General features: G+C 54.2%; 3 protein-coding genes across 13 annotated transcripts in view; 2 read left to right on the top strand and 1 right to left on the bottom strand.

The window, feature by feature from the left end:
- Window positions 1-1,158: 1,158 nt before the first annotated feature.
- sypl2a (synaptophysin-like 2a) lies at window positions 1,159-7,935 on the bottom strand. 7 transcript variants are annotated; one of them, XM_053869402.1, is made up of 7 exons: window positions 7,821-7,935; window positions 5,731-5,900; window positions 5,524-5,655; window positions 4,184-4,296; window positions 3,145-3,340; window positions 2,896-3,069; window positions 1,159-1,966 (listed from the first exon to the last, which is right to left on the bottom strand). In XM_053869402.1, the coding sequence occupies exons 3-7, from the start codon at window positions 5,593-5,595 to the stop codon at window positions 1,841-1,843; spliced, it is 681 nt and encodes a 226-aa protein (XP_053725377.1). In that variant the 5' UTR covers window positions 5,596-5,655; window positions 5,731-5,900; window positions 7,821-7,935; the 3' UTR covers window positions 1,159-1,840. The 7 variants fall into 7 exon arrangements, with proteins under 7 accessions (XP_053725377.1, XP_053725372.1, XP_053725379.1 ...); XM_053869397.1 differs by having other exon boundaries at window positions 5,731-5,905; window positions 7,821-7,915; XM_053869404.1 differs by having other exon boundaries at window positions 5,524-5,598; window positions 5,731-5,905; window positions 7,821-7,915.
- Window positions 7,299-16,217, top strand: zc3h11a (zinc finger CCCH-type containing 11A). 4 transcript variants are annotated; one of them, XM_053869385.1, is made up of 16 exons: window positions 7,300-7,689; window positions 8,658-8,720; window positions 8,833-8,944; window positions 9,024-9,143; window positions 9,920-10,043; window positions 10,127-10,312; window positions 10,762-10,827; window positions 10,900-11,076; window positions 12,219-12,296; window positions 12,382-12,480; window positions 14,004-14,435; window positions 14,514-14,578; window positions 14,652-14,913; window positions 14,979-15,124; window positions 15,184-15,293; window positions 15,359-16,201. In XM_053869385.1, exons 3-16 carry the CDS (start codon window positions 8,891-8,893, stop codon window positions 15,552-15,554), a joined length of 2,115 nt encoding a protein of 704 aa, XP_053725360.1. In that variant the 5' UTR covers window positions 7,300-7,689; window positions 8,658-8,720; window positions 8,833-8,890; the 3' UTR covers window positions 15,555-16,201. The 4 variants fall into 4 exon arrangements, with proteins under 4 accessions (XP_053725362.1, XP_053725360.1, XP_053725359.1 ...); XM_053869386.1 differs by having other exon boundaries at window positions 7,327-7,426; XM_053869384.1 differs by having other exon boundaries at window positions 7,301-8,720.
- A 377-nt stretch (window positions 16,218-16,594) lies between these two features.
- The window catches only part of nfasca (neurofascin homolog (chicken) a), a 38,103-nt gene continuing 34,199 nt past the window's right edge, over window positions 16,595-20,498 (top strand). For both annotated transcript variants that reach the window (XM_053869366.1, XM_053869367.1), the window contains exon 1: window positions 16,595-16,884. The gene's annotated coding sequence lies outside the window, so the exon portion shown is untranslated. The remainder of the gene's footprint in view (window positions 16,885-20,498) is intronic.

Raw genomic sequence — 20,498 nt, 5'->3', positions numbered from 1 at the left:
CACCGCGCGGCGAGCCGCTGACGTCATCCGACGCGTTCACAACAGCGTGCGCGCGCGCGCCCGCCGACAGCTGCTCGACTCCTCGGAGCTGCGGGCGCGTTCATGCGGGAGAGCGTCCGTCACCCGGGTCACTGGGAAGCGGCGACTCTGACCGGTCCGATCCACCCGGGTCACTGGGAACCACTGACTCCGACCGGTCCGATCCACCCGGGTCACTGGGAACCACTGACTCCGACCGGTCCGATCCACCCGGGTCACTGGGAACCACTGACTCCGACCGGTCCGATCCACCCGGGTCACTGGGAACCACTGACTCCGACCGGTCCGATTCCGGGTCACTGGGGACCGGCGACTCTGACTGGTCCGATCCACCCGGGTCACTGGGGACCGGCGACTCTGACCGGTCCGATCCCGGGACCAGCCAAGCTGAGGGCTGGGCTTTGTTTGTTTGGCCCTGTTCTGTTGCTTCACCAAGCCCTTTGTGAGTGGACAAAGTGTGGAGCAGTAGTCCACTGAAGAATGGACAGAGATGAGAAGCTCCTTCAGCTGCAACGGTTACATGAGTCAAGTCACAGTGAGTGAGTGAGTGAGTGTAGGAAACACCTGCTCCCGGCTCCGTCATGTTTCATCTGATGGTGAGATCTTTCCACTGACCCCACATGAGCCCCTCCCGGTCTCCATGTGGGCCGCCGCCGCCGCCATTGCTTGTACGCTGATCACAGTGTCACGCTGGACCTGGATGAAGGTGAACAGCTGTGGGGACAACAGTCAGTGGGACCCCACAGGCTGGACATCCCACCAGCAACAGGGAGTGGTCATGCAGGAGTTGGACCTGGAGCTTGTGGTCCCCTCTCTGGCTCCACCTCCGTGACCCTGGGGAGTTTACAGCCCGGACTCCTTCAGGACATCCCACAGAAGCTGCCGGTCCTGGAGCAGCCAAGGCCCCCGCCCGCTGCTGTGGTGGCACTCGCACAGCTCCAGGGAGTTTTCACGCTCAGTCCTTAACTTTCACTTCCGTCCCCGATGGATCAGTTGGAGGAAGAGGTCCGTCACATGGACCTGCAGCGCCGTACCTCTGGTGGTTTTCTTCACGCGCTGGCACATGCACACGAGCGGCACAGCCAGACAGACGGCAGCAAAGAAGCAAACACACTCAAACTGGTTTTAGATTTATTTTGCAGCGTGTGAAATTTCTTTGGCCATCAGAACATTTGGAGCAGACAAATTCAAAACCAAGCAGCAGGAGAAGCCATCTTTTTCTGCAGCGGCGGCTCGGAGCCTTCCTCATGTTGGACAGGAGTCCTGCAGCCGCCTCACGTGACATCTCACGTGCGCACCAGGGTTCATGCCAGCACAGCCTGAACAACAGACAGACGGACGGACGGACAGAGCAGCTGTGGCACAGTGGCGCGTGGTGAAGGCACGGCTTCAACCTGCAGCCAGGAGAGCAAAACGCTTGGAAGTGGAGTCAAGCAGTCCGTCTGGTGTCCCCTCAAAAGCAAGTTAGCAGTGAAATTGAAAGACAAAGGTCCAAATCATGGAGCAGGACGGCAACCGAATCTTAATCACACAGTCACCTGACCAGAAAGAAGAAGCGACACATCAACGCCAAGTCAAATCTTCCCACAGTACGAGAAGGACGCAGATCCTGTCCATCCTGAAGAGCAATAAGCATTAGGACTCAAGGAGAGCACAGAGTGGAATTCTAGCCACGTGTCTGTGACCTGCAGGGTCACAGAAGATGGTCAGGTGGAAGTGTGGAAAATGTCTTAGATGAAGATGAGTAAAGAGACTTGTGAGAGGCCAGGTCACGGTGAGGAGCTGAACCAACCAGGATCCCTCAGGGACCCGGGACTCCTCCTTCCTCCATGCCACCGGGGGGGGTCGGATCTTTGTGGAACGAAGTCTCTTTGTAGATGAACCAGCAGTTACCCGCCCACAGGATCAGGTTCAGGAACCCGAAAATCTGAAGAAAACCAAAACATGAGGTCAAATATGTTCCTGCATGTGAGAACTGTGTTCAGGAGGCCAGTAAAAGCGCTTTCACTCTGCGGACTCTGTCTCCAGCTCAGAAGATGTGAACACAAGTGAGTCAGGTTCTGGCCGTGGACTTGATCCCGGCTGGAGACCTGCACCTCATCTCAGGAAACTCTCCACGGGGGGTGAGTTTCTGGCCTCAGGTGACTCGGTGCTAGACGCTGGAAACTAGGTGTCCAGCGTGACTCCACAGCAACATGATGGATGGCGGGCAGTGAAGGGTCTGATGGCTGTCTGGGCGCACGACATGCTTCAGACTCCCAGAACACTGAGGTGAGCAGCTTCAGCTGCAGGAGACTGGTGCTGGGGAACAGGAGCACAGAGGTCCAGGACTGGAGGTGTGTGCGGGGTTTGACACCTCAGGTGTTTTCTCCTTTATTAGGCTGATCAACACCTGATGTTACTGACAGACAGAGTTGCTTCAGTGAATCATGCTGCGCTCTACAGTCACTGTTCTCACTGCTGTGATCTGCAGCTGTCACTGCATGAGGAGCACAGTGAGGAGGGAAGACGCTGGCCTGAGGCTGCCCAGCAGGGGGCGCCTCAGACTCAGGCCACCCGAGACAGAACCCGCAGTGTGAAAGCGCCCTCAGTGTCTGCCTTCTCGGACTTTGGTGGCTCCGCCCCTCCTGCTCCCTGAGTCGGTCTGAAGAAGCCGTGATCAACTGCCACATGTCAGTGGCAGACAGAAGCTGCACCAGTCAGACAGGGCTGTGAAAGTTGCTGCACGTTTGATGTCCATGGGAACATGACGTGAGGAACCACTTGCTGGTGGACCCCGCCGGGAGCATCCTGTAGCTGTGTGTGCGTGCGTGCGTGCGTGCGTGCGTGCGCGTGTGAGGTCAGATCCCGACTCACCACTGACGCATTCAGGCGACCGAAGGAAGGAAAGTCTCCAGGATCGCAGGTGTCTTTGCAAATCTCCACCAGGTGCTCTGGGTTTGTGGCCCACTTCACGTCAGTCAGACCTTTGGCCCAGGCCGAGGAGGACACCAGCCACAAGATGGCGAAGGCCGCGGTGAGGACCAGGTCCTGATGAGACGATGGAGAGACAAGCGCATGAGACGGGAGTGAGAGAAGAGCAGCCCAGGTGAGCAGCCTAGTCACCAGCAGGGGGCCGCGGGAGCTCTGCCTGTAGACGCTCTGGTAGCCCAGATACAGCACCAGCGTGGCGCTGCAGTAGAGGAAGCCAAAGACGCCCACGCAGACGAAGAACTCGGCCGAGGAGGAGAAGTCGCCCTGCAGGAAGCTGGTGAGCTCCGTGCCGTTACACAGCGGGATCTTGTAGGAGTGCGCCGCCAACCTGCAGAGGCAGAGAGGGACCGCTCAGCTTTGGAAGAAGTCTGTCTCCCCGGCGGAGGTGGAGGAGAGCTAGTGCTCACCTGGCGGCGTCCTACTCTGCCACGCAAAAGGAAAGAGCAGATGTTATGTTCAACCCTGTTCACATCCAGCGTCTAGTGCCACGTTTGAAAAGACGAGCGATTCACTGAACCTGGACGTCAGTTGGAAGACCATGCACATGCTTCCCCGGGGAGTAGAATCATGCGTGTAACATTTACCTCCACACGCACAGAGACTGGAGGACACAGTGAAAGAGCTGCTCACACGGAAGAAGAGGAGGAGGAGGAGGAGGATGAATGTGCCTGTCGCCTGATGATGTTGTGTGTCTGTCCAGCTGAGACCCTCAGACCGGCTGTCCAGCGTGTTGATGCCAACAGCATGTCAAACTAACATTCATCTGCTGCACGTGTGAATGGAACGGCCACTGCGCCTCATGGTGCAGGGAGCGACGGCCCAGGGCTGCTCCACGGAGCCAAAGCCCATGCAGGGGTCACCAGCAGAGGGCGCTCACCCAGCAGGAGCGTGTCCAAGACAGTTGGAAACCCGGTCGGTCAGTCAGTCAGTCGGTGCCAAAGTTGACCTTTCTGCACGGGGCTCTGGCTCCCAGGCTTTGACAGAGGTGTGAGACAGCGATGACCATGCAACTGCATAGAGGCATGAAGAGCGAGAGGCTGGCTGCAGGAGAGCAGAGACGCCTCAACACAAGCCTCCAGGAAACACGCCACCCTCACCAGCGCGCTCCTGATTCTCTGGAACGCCACTCGGACAGACACCTGTGGAAGCAGTGAGCGGACGGCAGCACTACCTGAACGGGTATCCGAAGGCCACATCCACAGGCACTTTGGAGGTACAGCGGACTGAGAAGTGGGTGGCTCCGGAGTAGCCTCCAGTGGTGGCAAAGGCAAAGATGGTGAAGACCTGCGATGGGCACCAGCAGAGGAGAGCAACGTGAGGAAAACAGTTTCTACACACGGAACACTGACACGTCGACAGGCAGTGTGAAAGGGCTGAGAGAAAAGAATAAGGGCAGCAGCTATGGGCTGGTGAGCGGTTCGTGTGCTGCAGTAACAGAGTAAGATGCAGATGAAACAGCTGAAGCCTCGTGAGCGCACGCCTCTGCTTCAGCCTCTCACTCGATTCAGTCTTTCCTCGCAGGTAGTCCCATCCCACCACGTGCCACATACAGTTTCACCGTCTCTAACATGGCTGCCTCGTGGACAAGGAGTGAGAGAGGAGCCTCTAGGTTCCAACACCGACGGCCGTTCAAACAAACCAGCCTGTTAGCAAACGCACAAGACGTGAGCTGCTACATTCAGCGCGTGTCTCGAGCTGGCTCCACTCCCGACTGAGGATCTGAGGGCCCTCTCTTCCTCCCTTCTGAGCGATGTTGAGCATGTGGCTCCAACGCAGGCCTGTAGCTGGGAGGGCGTCGTTTGCAAAACGTAACGACGATGGACGCTTCATCGGTCAAAGTGTTGCTTCACCAGCAAACCAAAGTGAGAAAGGCGTAAGGCATGGAAGAGCATGAAGTCAATGTTGGAGCCTCCAACCGGCCCACGAGACAGGGATCTGGGATCCCAGCAGACGGCACCGCACATGTAAAGACGTGCAGTGCATGTGAGGCATAGAGAGTGAACCAGCGCCGAGTCCTGTTGAGGGCTGAGCGCTCACTGGGCGAGAGGCAGGAACTCACGCGCACGCACCCACAGAGCCCAATGATTAACTCACCAGCGAGCATGTCTTTGGGCTGTGGGAGGAAACTAGAGTTCCCAGGGAATCGAACGAGCTAACTCCACCCAGAAAGGTCCGGAGCTGGATCGGAACCCTCCACCCGGGTGGCGCCCATAGGCATGACACGTGACTCCCAGACAGCTGTCAGCGGAGCAGAACCAGAGGCCAGGGCCTATTTTTATCTGCTCACCACGGCTTTAGAGACGCTGAATGGACATGAAGTTTGGTCGCCAGTTGGAAGCACAGCTTCACCGGGACTCCTCGCGTCGATCGTCACTTTGTGTGGCGACGGCAACAAACCTGACAGTCTGGTTCAGACTCTCCAATGTTTGTGCATGGAGATGAAGCAGGCGAGGATCCGGAGGTCGGGGGGGGGAAGACTCCGGAGTCCACGGGAAGTGGCACGCTACTCACCCATTCCAGCAGCCGAGTGAAGCCCAGCGGCTCCTTCAGAGGCCCCAGGTCCAGCGCGAGTCCGGCCAGCATGTTCTGAAGCACGTCACGGGGGGAGAGAGACAGTTGCCGGGAGTCTGACCTGCGTCCGACCTGCCGAGGAACCGGGCCGTGGCCTAGTGAGCCCAGAGACGGCCGCCGTCAGTGATCGAGCGCGAGCACACCTACCTGAAGACCAAAGTCCGGCGAGTCCAGGGACGAGCGACACGCCCACGGTCCAGAAGAATGGCTCGTTTCACTGGCTCCTGGGTGGAGATCCGGGCGGTGACCGAGGCGCTCCGCAGCCACCGCAGCACGTCAGTGTAAGTTGAGCCCAGGAGAGGCACCACGCGAACCACCTGCGCTGTGGAGGATTAGAATACCGCCAACATCCGGTTAGTGTCACAATAAGACGCTCACCACTTCCTGCCTTGTTAGGGCCTGGTCCCAATGCCACTGACGATGGTCTGACGCCGCGTACTTACTTCGACATTTCAAACTTCAATACACGCACCGAATATGTCACGGTCGGGTTTGCTACCTACCACTCCCGACCGCTAGGGGGCCGCTGTTCCCCGGTGTACCTGGCACTGAGGCGCGCAGAGGCAGACTCGATGTTGTCTCTCTCTCTCTCTCTCTGAGGTGTGATGGTCCTGTCTCCAGGTGTGTTTTCTTGTGAATTCAACCCAGAGCAGCCCTTTCTTCTATTTCTCTCCCTTGACGCTGAGGAAGACCCTACTGCAGCTGTCGTCTGTCTATTCCAGATAGTTTCTCAAGATACTTTAATCCCTAAGCGGAAGTCCATTGAAAGGCTATTTTTCATCAGCATCACGTTAATTCCTCATATTTTTCACAGTATTTCGTCATACATGCTTGGAAAATTAATCAGAGGAGACACATTTGTGGTTTAAAAAAAACCACATAAGTGACAACTCAAGTAAATGAGGTCTAGTTTTCATGGCGTGACTTTCTGTCCTCGACGTCCGCATTGGAGTCTGCTGTTTCGCCTGGTCAGACTGGACTTTTTCACTCTCAGCCAGTGTTGAGGAAACTGCTTCATGTTGCCTTCGGAAGAGTCTGGATGTCGTCTCTTCCAGAGACTCCCACAGCATCCATTCAGCGTCTGCTCACATGTAATGTGACGAGTAACACCAATCTTCCAAGCATATATTACAAATGACATATATTATCATAATGTGTTATTACGTGCGAGGTATCGCACCTGAAAAACAAATTTTGTTGAGAGATAAGGCGCAAGCCTCTATGGGCCACAGGTGCAGTGGTGCAGTTTACCCTGTAGAAAGGACAGGGATGTCCGTGTAACAGCTTAGATTTGCTTCCAATTCACCTGTGAACACTGTGTGTAGCCTGTGTGGCCCACACGGATTCATGAAGAAAAACAAACTCCGTTCATCATCCAGTCGACTCCATGAAATCACAGGCACGTTGTTTACGTGTAAGGGCTGTGTGCAGCTGTGGAGGACCACGAGAGCCGAGTTCATTCGTCTGACCGCAGTATCTTGCAGCGCGCTTGTGTCTCTGTTGTTCCATCCTAGTTCAATGGTCAGTCAGCTGAGTTTACAAAGGTTCTTGTTCCGTGTCTCAGGCGCTGCCCAGACCTCCTCGCCAGGCTTATATCCAAACCTCTGGCGGGACCCAGCAGGAGCCCGGCTCGGTGTCCGGAGCGTCAGCGTCTGTCACGTGACGCCGCACACCGGCGGAGGAGCCAGAGCGGCGTTGCGGATGTTGCGTCAGAGCTGGCTGGCCACGCCCCCGGGACGCCTATGATCCCTGTCGCCATTTTGCTTCGTCGCCTCAGTTTTGTTCGCGGAGGAGCGTCACACGGACAACGAGATTGTAAACGCTGTTAAACACATTTATTCCGGTAATTCAAGTTATTTCCTTCCGTCTGAACGCTGGTTTGTTGCCCTGTGTGGTGGCTTGTAGGCGGTTCCAGGGCTGAAAACGTGACTTAAGTGAGCCCTTGCTAGATGGAGTCGTGAGGCCCGTCTAACCCGAGAGAACAGCGACGCGCTGTCGACACATGTCGGCCTCATTGTACGGTTCCTCCTTGGTCTCTCACCGCCGAACGACTCAGTAGGTTGTTTCCCACCGAGGGTTGTTGGACGTTTGCTTTGTTCTTGAGCCGTAAGTATGTGCTTCTGCTGCAGATCGCTCCGTCCGTGCTGTCAACACACTCGTATATAGCTGCTAATGTGTCGCTAATTTGAGCTCCAACCAAACTGTCTTTTTGCTAGTTGTAATCGTAAAGTCGTTACCGAACAAGGTGCGACATCGAGCTGGTAGGTTCTCAGACTGTTGGCCATGGCGGCGCTCACGTCCCTGTTCCGTCGGACATGTCGGCTTCCACTAGTCTGGTCTGGTCTGGGCGCTCACTTGCCAGGCTCATGAGTGATGGCATCAATGCGTGACAGAATCAGAAACACTCGAGTCACCCGCGAGGGCCAGCTAAGGTGCCGCAGCTGAGCAGCATGGCCACTTACACAGGCATGTATACAGTACAATCCAAGCGAGTGAGGTCGTTCAAAATCAGCCGTGCTTCGCACTTTCTTTGGAAATGTGACTGTGCTTTGCTTTTCCATGTACATGTCTTAATAACACTTTCAGCTCCTCCAGTGTTTTGTAGGTTAACCCCTCCCCTCCCAGACGTTTTTGGTGGTCCTGGATCATCATCTCTGTTCCAAGTATAAGGGCAGAAGATTTTTGTTCCTTTTTCTTCATCATCTTTTTTTTGGCACCGTCAGCTTTGGTAACCCAAAGTTGCACCGCCACCACCCCCAATGCTGTCCAAATAAGCCAAAGTGCCAAGCAAACCTGAAGAAGCGCAAAGGATTTTTTTCCACATCCCTCAATTCATAGATGCTCCTAACCATGTCCAACGTCAATTGAATCTTTTTTTGGATGACCTGGTCCCCTTCCCACCAGCCAAAAAAAAAAAAAAAAAAAAAATCCCCAAAAGACTTTATTGGCCCGAGCAAGTATTTAGCAGTCTGGTGAAAATGAAGGTTTCTCAGAGAAGGGATGTCTAGGAAAGCCAAAACACCAGGACAACCCACCCTTCTTTATATTATCTCATGGATCAAGTGTTCCTTCAGGATTCAAAACCTCTAAGGAGAACAACCAACTGCTCTACAAGGAAGCGCCGACCTCTACCTCAGGTAAATGTGCCTTGCAGCTGATTTTATCCACGTTGCACGGCACTCCCGACCAAAGACGGGAAAATCTGCTGATGTCTTTCAATGACTTCACTACTTTTGTTGGTTGATCCAGAGACATAAAACCAGAGGACCTGGTGTAAAGTTTCCACTGGAGGAGCACCAGCCTGACAATGACCAACCATGGAGATGACTGCTACTTCTACTATTACTCGACTTGCACCAAAGTAAGAAGCACAAGCTCCTTGGCTCAATGTAACAATGGGTCCACGGAACACATGGAACTCGTGTGACTTTCCTTCGCAGGGAGACAAGTGTCCATTCAGACACTGTGAAGCAGCTATGGGCAATGAGATTGTCTGCAACCTCTGGCAAGAAGGACGCTGCTTTCGTGCTGTCTGCAAGTTTCGCCACATGGAAATAACTGTGAGCAATTTCTCCAAGTATAACTGGTGGCAACAATTGAAATGTCAATGTTATGACTTGAGGTGGCGATCGCAGGGTTCAAGGCTTGTCACGACACTAAAATTCCAAACTCCAAACCCTGGAAGACAAGTATTGTGGAAGACAATAAAGCATAAATTAAATGGCATGAAAACTAGTATTGACTTAAATATAGATCCACAGATAAAAGGCCATTTAACCGAATATTCGTATCGTCATACGTCACAAAATATTTCAAACTAGTGAAATAGTCAAATGGAGGATTTCTACATGTATTGACTGCAAATTGTTGACGCAGCGACTGTAATGGGTCAGTGTTCAAAGAAGTGGCACAAACTGTTCAACAATCAGAGAAACGTGTGGTGTTGGGTAGTGCTGTGTTTAAAAAAATCGATTTTCTGATTCTGACACTCCTCGTTGTACTTCAATTGTTTGCACTCTCGTTGTTAACCCGACGTGTTTTAGTTATTGTTCGTGTTGTTTATGTTGTATTTTATACATTGTTCGTATGTGTCACTGCATGGGCCGCCACGTAATGACATTTCAGTCCTCTGTATGCAATGCAAATGGCAGAAATGACAATAATAGCTTCAGCATAGTGATGATCGCATCACACCAAGTATGATGATTTGGGCGTATGGTGAAACAGAAACATTGACTTTTAGGTTGTTTTCAAATGATGCGCTTATTTTTGGTTTCATGGTGCAGTCGTATTGTGATAACTATATTAATATTTTTTTTTGCTGGGTACAAAACAGAAGAATCGCAAAGACATCCCTTGCTATTGGGAGACGCATCCAACAGGCTGCCAGAAGCCACATTGTGCCTTTTTTCATGAAAAACCTCGCTGTATTGAAGGCATGTTTGTTCCTCCTGATAAAAGTAAGTTACTTTCTTGTTCTCTTCTAACAACATGGATTGAGAAATTGAAGCCCCTTCAAGATTCGCCTTCTGTTGTGTCGCAGAAGGTGTTGTTAAAGTGGGAGAACCGCCGCAGGAGGAGCCCCCTGCACAGCCCCAAGCAACACCTCTGCCCGCTGCTGCCATTCCTCAGCTGAGGGGAGTCAAGACCGAAAGTCAGGATCCAGTTCAAAGCCCCACCCACCCCCCAGTGGTCATTAATCCAGCGGAGGATGATGAGGATGAAGACGGTAAGTTCACCAGTGTCATGATGAGTCTGAAAGAGGAGCTGTCTGGCTGAAATCTTGTTCATGAGCACCTTCAGTGGTTGCCTGATTCGATTGTGAATCACAAGCCATTACAACAGTTTACGTCCTGTATTGTTATGCAACGGAAAATCTACTCTCCTCCTTTATTATCCAGTGTCTGTTCTGTTCTACGTCTGACACACACACACACACACACAAGGCAATGACTCGCTGCATTCGAGCTACAACCTCTTGAACGGCCTTCTACACTTAAGTTGGCTTTGTTTTCTAACTGTTGGCGAACACTGGGTTCCGTGGCTCCTGAGGTTTTCCCACAGCTGAAAAAGGCCATCAGTCGTTTTTAATAATGACAAAATAATGTTGGACTCGCTGTGACATGTAGGTCTCCTTTAATGGAACCGAATCAAGCTTTTTGGATTTTCTGGCTCCAGATCAGTGCTCTGAAGAGGGAGAGGATGGCAAGTGTGTTCCTTCAGCAAGGAAGATGTCTAAATTAGGTGAGCTGAGAGTTTAACTTCCGCTGCCTTTTGTCATGAGGTTTCTCATCTATATGTTGTATTTTTTGTCAGACAATCCTCTCAATTTTGGAGTTAGCACTCTGGAAGAGATTCGGCTGAGGAAGACCTTGAGGAGTAACATGATGATGAGAGAGCACCCTGCCCAGCGGACCGTCAACAAAGTCAACGTGGAGAAAGAGAACATCCAGTCCTTGTTCAGAGCCTCGGCACATGGCAAGATTAAAGATGGTAATTCCAGGGGATTTCTTCAAACTCTAACGCGTAGTTGGCAGAAGAGTTGGACACGTTTTGGCCGAATCTTTCCAAAGGTTTGCTCTAAGTTACCTCTCAATGCTCTCTACTTGAGGTGTTTTGTGCAGAGAGAGGTGTGGTGCTAGTTGAGCTGTAGGGAGTGAGAGAACTGAATCTGATGAAGACGGTCCAGTGACTGCTTCAGCATGAGGTGACAGTGTGTCTGTTCGGTGCCGTAGTCCACAAGAGGCTCATGCTGGAGCTGATACAAGGTCAAAACATGGTGATGAGGAAGCAGGGATGTAAAAGACGAACATGGAAATGGCATCAGAAGCCATGGGAGAAAATACAGTGCCAGTGGCAACAGTGGTGTCTATGGTCCCCTGTAAATGACAGCAATGAGGCTTCTTCTTCTTCTTCTTCTTACTATTAGATTCAGGCTGCCGCCTGGTGAAGCATTGGCTTACACATTAGAGTGAATGGACTTCCTTCCCTAACTTTTTCTTGTTATAGCGTGCCTTCATCAGCCTTTTTCCCGAAGTGAGCGACAACCTCTCAGTGGTGACAAAGTTGACTATTTCATTGGCAAAGGTCTCTGAAGGGTCAGGTGTTTGTCAGCATGCTCTGCTGACAGACCCACCCAGAAACCCCTTTAGTGAGTCGGCTGTACATGTGGAGCAGAGGAGTCCTCCCAGAGCGGCCGGCTCCTGTGCACACTGTCAGGGAAGTCTAGACAAGAGAGACAAGTCTCTTCAATAGCAAGACGGTATTAAAAGGAATCCAAACCAGCCAAGGTGGTCTCTTCACTTGCGAGGGTCAGACCAGGGTCTCCAGCAGACGGGGTGGAACTGCCCTCCTCGATCAAGATTAGGTGTGGCAAATTATGTGGTGTCTCAAAATATGTGGTGTTTCAAGGCATGTCTTGCTATTCTCTACACGTGAATCCTCTTATACAACGTGCGCTTCATCGGCCTAGTTTCCAGTTGTTCTCTTCAGCAGTGACATCATGACATATAATCATAGATAACATAACGATTCTTTTGCACACGCGCACAGAACTGATCCAGCCATTTCACCAGTATTTAGTCTTCAGTCCAAGGACAACACAAGAGTCATTGACAATGTCTGCTTTTTTGCAGAGTGTTTTTCTTTTGATGGAACTGAGGCTCCAAAGGGAAGTGTGTTGGACAGACTTGGAAGGAGACTGCCTCATGCAAGTAAATAAAAACCTCTTTTTATCTGTGCAAGCTCAGCAGTGTTGAAGTAATGCCAGCCGTCTAACTGTTAATCGCCCTGTCATAGATTTGGATGGTGGAGAGGGTGTGGCAGTCAGGAGCAGTCTGGCAGATCGCCTGGGCAAAGTGGTGTCTGTGGACGAGGCTCCCTCACCTCTCCAGCCTGGTGCGTACATGAATAACAGCCGTGGCCCTCATGTTGCCATGTGTATTCTAGAGCAGGGGCTCTGAACCTTTCTCACCTTTCCCTGAACTAATGGCCCCGGGGCCCATTCAATAGAACTAGAAATAGAAGAAATAGAAATTGATTTGTCATGGAAAAGTCCAACCAGCAGCAGAAGCAGCTGCAAGTCATGTTCATCACATTTACTCAAGGAAAAAAGGGAAAAAAATGCACTTGATGCAAACCGTCAAGAAAATTGAAATACAATTCTGAAAAAAATAAATAGAATAAAACCATGTCTGAATATCATTAAAAAATATTTCTTTTTAACTCCAAAGAAGATCTAAATTGTGAATGAAAGTATCACCATAAAATGTTAATTGATATTTAATTAACACTTAAAATAATTAATTTTCAAGACTGCTTTCATGAGTTTCCTGTAGGGGGCGCCATCACTTCCTTCAAAGAACTTCTCCATAGTTGGTGACTGTCACAGATGAGCAGCTGTCAAGTCACTTCACTGACTCACTACTGCCACCACACGTGGCTCATGGGTTCGAAATGAGCGTCTCGCCCCTCGCTGCCCAGAGTTCTAAAATAAAAACTCCTAGCGGCCCAACCATGGGCCCCGGCCCTTTGCTGAAGAATCACTGCTCTAGCTGCCCAATAGACCTGGCTCTGTGGCGCTTTAGCCAGTCAGTACACGATCCAATGGTAACGGGAGCATGGCTGAAGGGTCCAGTGTCATTACACAAGTGATAATATGATTATTAACTCGTCATTGCTGGGCAGAGAAAAGCTGGGCGCCCTTGTGTTTCCCCACTAGATAGACGTGTTGTCTGTAAACATGCAGACTCAGCAAAACACCTTTGTCCCAAGAGGAGGGTGAGTGAGCAACAAAACGGCGTGTTCCTCTTCACCCTGCTTGCTGGTAACCAGGGGACCTCTCCACACCTTTCTGTTCCGTCTGAACCCGTTTGTCAACAAAGAGTGCAGAAAGGAGCGGGAGGTATAAGCTCTCACTCATTAGGGATGGCCTGGTCTGATCCTGCTACTTTCGGAAGACTGGATAGTGTTGGTTTAGCCCCATGATGGGCCAGACACAGCTTTCACCTGCGACCCGCTGGTTACTGGCGACACAGCCACGCGCGCCATGCGCTGGGAACTTGGCGCCCAGTGAAGCCTGCACAGCGAGTGGAACGGGTTCCACTGTAACTGGGCTTCATTGGGCTTCACTTCAGCAACAACATCACACACATTACCCATAATGCTCTCTTCCTTCAAGGAGAATGCTCTGGCTTGTCTTTAAAAAACACTGTCATTTTCTTTTGTTGTTTAATTTAAAGACCGACTCTCACACAGATGACAGTTAGATGTGTTTAAAGATCATCATCACGGTTAAAAACCTGTCCTGCGACAGCTGCAGCACTTCTAAGAAGAGAGAGAGAGTCATTTTTGAGTTCAATACATGCGCCAGAGAGGAAGCGGTGGAAGGACTCACTCACGTCTGTGCACTTCTTTTGCAGGTTCCACCAGTCGAGGAGCCAAAGTGGAAGACATACGCATCAAAACTCTGGATGAGATCAAGAAAGAAAAGGCTGCCAAGAATCACAAGGACCACACCTCCAAGTCCCTCCCTTCCAAGGGCGTCAAAAGAGCCATTTCTGTGAAGGGCCACTCCATCGGACATGTGAAAACCTTCTCAGAGATCATCCAAGCCAAGAAGAAGAAGCGGGAGGAGCAGGAGCTGGGCAGCAGCAAACCGGCCGAGAAGGCCTCCTGCAAGACTCCCGAGAAGCTGGACGTGGCCTTGGCTGAGAGAGGAGAGGTGCGAGTCAAAACCTTGGAGGAGATCCGCCGGGAGAAGGCCGCCAGGATTCAGGCCCGGCAGCTGCAGGAAGAGGAGAGTGATGCCAAAAAGCCACGTCTGCTCAGCACCAAGGCGACTGCGGTGAAAAGTAAGTGCATCTCCTGACCTCCTCCTGTTCCCCTGTCACGCCACTGGATCTGATCTGATCTGATGTGTTTCCAATCAGGTGGAGTCAAAGCAGAGGCGTGTGTTGAGAGAGGGACGCCACGGACGGCTTCTGCTGCCCCTCAGGTTCACGCTCGCCTTAGGTTGAACCTCTCTTCACCGGACGATGCTCAGTTATTCTTCTTCTTGTCGTCTATAGGTGGCACCGGCCCCAGGCACGGACGTCAAAGTCAAGACCTTCGAGGAGATCATGCGAGAGAAAAGTCTCCGTCGACAGGAGCAGGCGGAGCAGGGCTCCGAGCCAAAGCCTGTGGTCGGAGGCAGCGTGAGGAGAAAGCTTCCCAGCAGTGTCAGCGGCCCGCCTGCAGCTGTGATGGAGGCTGGGGATGATGCAGCTGTGGTGGAGGCCAGACACGCCTCCGAAACTCAGAGGCCTCCCCAAGCCAAGCTGGACGTCAAAGGTGCGGCTCTCTCGCCTCTGCTTGCTGGACGGACCTCTCATCTTTAGCCTGGGCTCTTCCCACAGTGCGGCCCAAGCTGAATGTCAAGCCGTCCGTCATGAAGCCTGCTGTGCGCGTGAGACCCGGCGCCAAGAGGAAGGCGGCGGAGCACTCGGCCGTGGCCGCGGTCAAGCCCCTCAGCAGCAGCAGCAGTGCCGCGCAGGAGGAGGAGGTACGTTCACACGCCGTGAGGAGGAGGATGATGGATGCTGATGCTGCACCCTGCCGCAGGCGAGCCTGTCCCCTCCTGGCCCCGCTGTCCTCCACTGCACCAGCCCGCTCAGAGAGGCGGCTCCCGCGGCGTCCGGCGTCACCAGCGCTCCAGAGGAAGAGGCGGCCAGGTAAGGTGCCCATGGTGAGGTTGGTCAGAAGAGCCAGTGGGTCTGAAGTGGCCTGCTCTTTTCAGCTCCACAGTCAAGTCTCCGGCGCAGGCCAAGGCTCGCAGGCAGAGCATGTCCACAGCCCGCAGCAGCGCCGCCGCCAGCGACGACTTTGAGGATCTCATCAACGAGTTTGCCGACGGGGACTACGAGGAGGATGTGGATCCTGGTATCGGCGAGGACGACCTCCTCCAGGAACTGTCCGACATGATTGACAGCTGAGGGGAGAGACTGAGACTCTTTTAAATTGCTCATAGCAGATTTTAACACTTTTACTGTTCCTGTCCAAAACTGACTTGAACTTAGTTCCTGTGCTCAGGTTGGATTTTTTTTTATATCCATGCTTTTCCCAAGCAGAACTTTGGGTTGTCGTAGTGAAGGGAAGCTGAAGGACAGCTTGAGCTGGCGACGGCTGCATGTCGTTGTTGCTGTCGTCCAAGGGACCTTCCTGCACTTCTGCATGTATTAAAGTTGGCCCACTGCTCCCATGGCGTGTTGCAGCGCTGACCACTCCACGTTTTACACTCCATTCACAGGTTTCAGATGCCACGGGTCTGCAGCTTCTCAGGGATTGTGTCGGGTGTGTGTTGCGTCCAGCTCCTGTCTCCACTTCCTCCCTTGAACAATGTAAATGACTTGGCTGCTTCCTGTCTGTGTTTGCTCCTCACACGGAGTCAGCCACACCACCACTAAAGGAACTGAGATCAGTGACCTGCTGCCTGCCTGCCTGTCTGTCTGTGGTGTCCTTCCTTCCTCCCTGCCTCCCTTCCTCCCTGCTGTGCTGTGGCAGAGAGCATGAAGGAACTCTGGTGTTGGCGTCACACACGCTCGCTCTCACATGAAGGAAAACCGCTGGAGTGGATGCAGTCGTTCATGCCGGAGAAACACCTTAGTTTCAGCATTCGCACACGACCCCGGATCGACTGGTCGTGTCTGCCCATCACGGTTGGGCAGACCCGGAAGTGGATCCCAGTCGGACACTTGGTGACAAACGTCGTCTTTTGCGGGTGCTAAGGTTTGGCGCGTAGCAGAAGGTGCCGTCGCTCCTTCAGTTCAAGTGTCTCTGGCTCATGAGAAAGTTGGGAGAAGGGCGTGACGTCATCACCCCGCGGCAGGTAGGACGCCTGCCACACCTGTCGGTTCCTCCGTGCGAGGAGGCCGGTCGGCGGCTGAGAGCGGGCGGCTCTCGGAGCGCTGCGTCATCGCTGCTGCAGCATCAACAGGTGGCCCGCTCGCGCCCCTCCCTCCGCCTCCTGCACGCGCCAAGTGGCTGCGGCGAATGTCTCGTGTGAAGTTGTGCGATACACGACGCCAAGTCGAGACGTAACCAGCTGTTTAAGTGACAGCCCTCGGTGCGGGCTGCTGGACCTCTCGCGCACGGAGTTCAGGTGGGCGTGTCCCTGGCGTATTCCAGCGCGGCGCGTGCACGGAAGTGCTGCAGCGCGCTCGCGTGACCGCTGGCGATGGTCGAGTAGGAGCGTGACCGAGACAGGAGCGGCGTCGGAGCTGCACCTTCCGGAGACGGTCACCGGCGCGGCGGACAGCGGCTCAGGTAAGCCGCCGCTCTCGTTCACGCTGCTTTGGTTCCGCAGCTCGGCTGAATTAACGCCTTCTCTGGACGATGCTGCGGCGCGCGCGCCTCTTTCCCCGGCCCGGCCCGGCCCATCCACCGCAGTGGCCGAGTCCAGAGGTGCGGACGGACAGTCGGACCTGGGGATGGCGCGCTGCAGAGCTCCGTGTGACTCGATGGCAAGTGTGACCTTGCGAGTCAAGTTCGGGCTCTGAGCGAGTCCCGGAAATGTCGCTGCTGTCTGCTCTAACCTTGCTGGGACCATCCGGAGCCGGTGGGTGATCGATATGCTGCAACATCATCAGCCCTCGGTTGGTGACACGCTCTCACGGGGGACCGGATCTTCTGAGTGAACCGATCGTCCCAGTGATGTTCATCCAAACTGAACTGCTGCAAGGCAAAAGTGGCAAAACAGAGGCAAACCAAAGGAGCGAGAGCGATGATCTCCAGGAAAGACTGAGTCACCCGTGTTGTGCACGGGACGCTGCGCGGTTCTGCTGAGAGCAGATCTGAGCTCACTCCAGATGCGTGAGGGGGCTCGGACCGAACAGCTGTCTAGGGTCAGTCATGGCTCAGGCAGCTGGGATCATGCTGGGATGGAGGTGAAGGTCCTGGTCTGTGGTTCATCCTGGGGCAGGCGGGTGGCACCAGTCCCTGCCGTGGCTCTCCACGGGACGGCGAAGTTCACCAAGTCGGAGACGGTGTTCCAGAATGGATCGGTTGGGTGAAAGCGGCCGGCAGGTGTTGCTGGTGTGGGCCTGAGGGGGGCGCTAGCGGGGCGTGTGTGACACGGTTCTGGCCGAGGCCCGTTGCACTTGGAGGACGTGACTTTGTCTTCAGTCAGACAGGAAGTGGGTCGAGTCGTCCTCGGTGATGGATGTCGTGTTTACAAGCGGAAAGTTGAAGCGAACACTGCTGATGGGCCAGGTGTTGGTTCACCAGCCCAGCCGAGTCCTCAGGCAGCGCTGCTTCCGCTTCCGTCGCCACCTTCGCCCTGCAGGAAACTTTTGAGCAGAGAAACGGTTCCAGCACGCGTCGACAGCTTCCATTGAACCAGGGGGTCTGGAGGACTTCCATCAGAGACTCTGGGGAGCGGCCGCCCAGGACAGACGTCTGACGTTGTCTGGAGCAGATCAGCGATCAGCGCGTGATCTACAACACACCTGTCTCCTCCGGACTGACGAGGTCAGCGCTCTGGGCGCCACGTCGCCAGAGTCCACTGAGGGAGTGGACCAATGGCTGCACCGTTTCCACGACGACACAGCAGGAGTGTGTGTGTCTCTGTCAGGATGATGGCACTCCTACAAGTCAAAGGCGGCTCCTTCAACAAGACCTTGGCTGCGAGTCTCCTCTCTGTGAGCTGACAGACAAGAGACGACATAGAGAAGAAGGAGATCGGATGGGACCTCTTGCTGATCTGGAGGCGAGCAGACGAGCACCAAGGGTGCTTGCGTGTCAGCGAGCGATGGTCCTTCCAGGCTGGTGTCGGTGCTCAGCTGCGCGTTGTGGGCCCAGTACCACGCAGAAGGTGCTGGACCTTAGCGCTGCCAGGCTCCAGATGCAGCAGCTCTGCAGATGTTCTGGACATCTCCTGTGCTCCAGTCTGCAGCTTCCAACCAAGGCTCCTGGAGAAGCGTCCTCCTCACAACACACTACAAGTGAACTGAACCAAAGGTGGGTGGAAAGACGTGTGGCGTTCAGTTGCTGGTTGGGCGCGGGAAAAACGGACTCCCTCGTGACTGTTCTTCGTCTCAAAGTCACGTAAACACCAACACAGAAAGTGGCCTCGTCCTGACCTGGTATCGCGTGAATCGCGAGCGGGCGGAGGAGGTCGCGCTGTCCCGCTCACGTCACGCGCTTTCAGAGACTCGTCTGAGGACGGTGGAGGAAGCGCGCGCCTTGTACTTCTCCCGCTCAGTCGCTAGGTGGCGACAGAGGCTGCTGATTGAGCTTCCCGGTGTTTTCGTCCGTTTTGAAGACCCGGTCCAGTTGATCTGCGGACAAAATGTGGCCCCTGACATTCTGGCGACGGCGGCGTGCAACTAGCGGAACATTGACTCGCCTTCGAATGTCTGCCAGAACACCTGGTTCGGCTGATCCTCCTCCGAACATCAGCGCTCGATCATCTCACGTGACATCCGTGAGGACCCGAGGTTGCCGGTCTGTAGAAGAGCAGCGACTGACACGTCATATTCGTCTGTCTGCGCTGAAGCAGGAGATATAAGCCACGCCCACCCCGCCGTGATTGGTCCGGTGGACACCTGGTCCGCAGCGTCACTTTGCAGGTGTGAAGGACGTTGATGCGGAGTGGGCGGGGCCAGCAGGTGCGGTGCGGGTCTCAAACCGAGTGATTGACGGATGACTAGGTGGTGTGACGTCAGCAGAAGAGAGTGACCGCGTCATCCGTCATGAGCCTCACACAGGCAGGATCCTGGCTGTCGCCGTGGCAGATGGTCTGCAGCACATCGTGGAGGAGTGGTCCAGTCACAGCAGGCGTTTTAGCACGTGTGAGTGTCCTGCTGTCCCCGCCCTGCGCCCCGGGCTGCCTCTGCATTGTCTCCATTGTCTGCTCCCAAAGTGGGTTAAGAAAGAGAGCAGCCCTGGACAGAAGGGACACAGGACAGCAGAGGATGAGGCTATTGATGGACGTCTCCCTGGGAAGCACCAGTGGAGGAGGGAGGAGGGGGAGAAGGAGAGAGGAGGGGAGAGAGGGAGGAGGAGGAGAGAGGAGGAGGAGGAGGGAGAGAGAGGGAGGAGGAGAGAGGAGGAGAGAGAGGGAGGGGGTGGAGAACCCCACTCACATCAGCGACGTCTGAGGATTAAGGCCCGTGACGTGACTTGAGACCGGAGGATGATCAACAGTGCTAACTGAGGTTCCTCTGGTCGTGTTGCAGTGAGGCTCAGGGAAGAGTTTCCTCTGGAGTCGGGACCTACTCCTCACTGAAGGCCAAAGCGACAATAGAAACGTCTGGACTGAGGATGGAGGGGAGGAGCAGAGCAGGGTGGCACACGCCACCTATTGTTCTCAGAGGTCGAGGACTCCGTGCCAAAGGTCAGCGGGTCTCCTCCACGCGTGGCACCGAGCCGTGTTCTGGCCTCTGCCTCAGCCGCCCGCCCCTGACTCTGAGACGCTGGTGCTCACCAGGCGGAGGCTGTGAACAGGTGTCATTGACATGACTGACTGGCACCGTCAGGGAACATCTGCCGCTGCTGATGAAGGAAACACCTGAGGCTGTGGATCCCTGCACCATCTGATCATCTTCATCTGTGGTCGTGCTCGCCCCCCCATGAGGAGCCGCAGCAGCTGTGAGAGTGACAGATGCTGAAGTTCTTCTGTGGCCGACGGTCCTTCCCCCAGCAGAGGCTCGGGCCTGCACGTCCCACCTTTCGGGGAGCGTCGAGTCGCGTCGTGACAACAGATTCCATCACTTTCCATTGGACCCAACCCAACCGTCCCCAACAGTTCCCCTCCTGAAACGGAGGCTGAACCTTGTGGGGGCCGGCCACTCGGTCCTCACGACCCATCACACTCTCACACACAGAGCAGAGCTGACGGCTGAACTGGGCTGGGGGAGGGCGAGGGGAGGGCCTGCATT

Source organism: Synchiropus splendidus, chromosome 6 (genome assembly GCF_027744825.2).
Source record: "Synchiropus splendidus isolate RoL2022-P1 chromosome 6, RoL_Sspl_1.0, whole genome shotgun sequence".
NCBI classification, from domain to species: domain Eukaryota; kingdom Metazoa; phylum Chordata; class Actinopteri; order Syngnathiformes; family Callionymidae; genus Synchiropus; species Synchiropus splendidus.
The sequence above is the reverse complement of the archived record's forward strand: the minus strand, read 5'-3'. Positions and strand labels throughout refer to the sequence as shown.

What these genes read in the sequence shown, in the direction of transcription:
- sypl2a (XM_053869402.1), bottom strand. Translation starts at nt 5,595, where the DNA reads ATGCTGGCCGGACTCGCGCTGGACCTGGGGCCTCTGAAGGAGCCGCTG. An exon ending in TCACTCGGCTGCTGGAATGG is followed by an intron (nt 4,297 to 5,523) that starts GTGAGTAGCGTG and finishes TGCCCATCGCAG; the next exon opens with GTCTTCACCATCTTTGCCTT. An exon ending in GCCTTCGGATACCCGTTCAG is followed by an intron (nt 3,341 to 4,183) that starts GTAGTGCTGCCG and finishes CTGCCTCTGCAG; the next exon opens with GTTGGCGGCGCACTCCTACA.
- zc3h11a (XM_053869385.1), top strand. Translation starts at nt 8,891, where the DNA reads ATGACCAACCATGGAGATGACTGCTACTTCTACTATTACTCGACTTGC. An exon ending in GGATGATGAGGATGAAGACG is followed by an intron (nt 10,313 to 10,761) that starts GTAAGTTCACCA and finishes TTCTGGCTCCAG; the next exon opens with ATCAGTGCTCTGAAGAGGGA. An exon ending in AAGGAAGATGTCTAAATTAG is followed by an intron (nt 10,828 to 10,899) that starts GTGAGCTGAGAG and finishes ATTTTTTGTCAG; the next exon opens with ACAATCCTCTCAATTTTGGA.